Below are 1,667 nucleotides of genomic sequence, written 5' to 3'. Positions count from 1 at the left end.
TTTAATACATTATTTATGATAGAAAATATGCACAATTAAGCGAATTCGAAATGAATCAGTTGATCTTTTTTTAGGGTAAAATATTGATTAAAAGCATTAAACATTTTGGAAAATCAATTAAGAAATGCACAAATTGATAACATACATTCATGTTTAACAGACCCAAAGCGTTCTAAGGAACGTTTCACTGTGTCACAGAGCATGTCCTAAATGATGACGTAATGATTTAAAAGATGCACTGAAATAAAGTCAAGAAATGAAGTTTTGATGTTCTATGGTATTTGTCAATAAAAAGACTTGCATTATTGGAAGCATACTTGAAAAAAATAATCATAAAAATAATTAATGATAATTAATTTAGAAACAAAATTGCAGAAATAATTAGATGCATAATAAAAAGTCTAATTCCTCTGGGTCATCACTGTCCGATTCGTCAATTGTTGGCATCCTTGAAGCATTCTCGATGGTGTCTGCCCAGTTTGGAATGCCCTTGAGCGGGCTGGCTTCATATAATAAAGATACCATATCACACTTGTAATGTGAGCACACATGCCCACCACTCTACTTCCGTTTTTACATGTGCAATACCACCCTTCAACAATACTGCAGCTGTACTTGATCCAAAGCTTGTAGCGTTTGGCAGAGATGTGGCGACTCTGTATTTTTGCAGAAAGGATCATTCGTACGTCACTGTTTACAAGAATGTCATAACTTCCATCATGACTACAATGTTCTTGGGTGTAAGAGCGGGCCAATTTAACCTGGTATACACCAAGAGTCAGCTCCCGGATTTCATCCTCACTCAGTCGAGGGAATAACGGACATGCCTCTGATGCGTCTAATGGAGTCCATTTATATGATCTCCGATCTAGTCCTGTAATATTCAGAAATTGTATGATTCAACTATTTTTGTTGGACAAAATTGAAATTGCAGATTAAATATCACATAGTACATGTATGATGTCTGAAAATACTTACCTTGGTCAATTATGAGCGTTTGAAGTTCATTTGATGACCTTGCCAAAACTTTCAATTTTGAGGCTATCTCAATATCTTTTTCAAAAGTTCCGCTGCTAAGAGGTGGACTGAATTTGTTGCAGTATGCACAACTGATTTGGGAATAATCTCCAATACTTGGGATGTGCGTGTTTGGGAGGGTTTTATCAAGCAGTCGCCAGGTCTTCAGTCTGCTATTCGCCGATTCGACTACCCATCTGATCTGTCAACAATTTATTGATGATGATATAAAAACAAGTCAAATTATTTTTTTATTCATATTAAGTAAAAAAAAATGATTACTGTTAAGTTTTAATTACCTTTGTCACAAGCCTCGAGCAATTGGCATCTTTGGTCTGCAGCTGCGTGGCCCCTTTAGGTAGGAACGTTTTCATCTCCATAGTTATACCAAGGTCGTTTAGTACTTCACCCGAGTCCCTGAAACCCCTGTCCACAACGAAGATATCACCTTCTCTGACCCACTCTTTCATTTGTTCAGCATTTGATCTGATCATGTGATTAAGAATATTTGCGTCGCTGTTCTTCGAATCAGCTAGATACGGACCTAGCACCGAAACAATGTACCCAGTAGTTGTGACGACAAGCATAAGCTTCACCAAAGGCCTGTGTTTTTTTGTGCTGTAGGATGGTCTCGAAAATGAAAAGTTCCT

At 37.1% G+C, this 1,667-nt stretch overlaps 1 protein-coding gene across 1 annotated transcript; it reads right to left on the bottom strand.

Moving 5' to 3' along the window:
* Positions 1-381: 381 nt before the first annotated feature.
* LOC128174357 (uncharacterized) lies at positions 382-1,397 on the bottom strand. Its single transcript, XM_052839925.1, has 4 exons — positions 1,317-1,397; positions 979-1,219; positions 605-874; positions 382-503 (listed from the first exon to the last, which is right to left on the bottom strand). Exons 1-4 carry the CDS (start codon positions 1,395-1,397, stop codon positions 382-384), a joined length of 714 nt encoding a protein of 237 aa, XP_052695885.1.
* Between the last annotated feature and the right edge of the window lie 270 nt (positions 1,398-1,667).

Source organism: Crassostrea angulata, chromosome 2 (assembly GCF_025612915.1).
Source record: "Crassostrea angulata isolate pt1a10 chromosome 2, ASM2561291v2, whole genome shotgun sequence".
Classification (NCBI taxonomy): Eukaryota; Metazoa; Mollusca; class Bivalvia; order Ostreida; family Ostreidae; genus Magallana; species Magallana angulata.
Note: the sequence above shows the minus strand (reverse complement) of the source record. Positions and strands in the feature narration are given on the sequence as shown.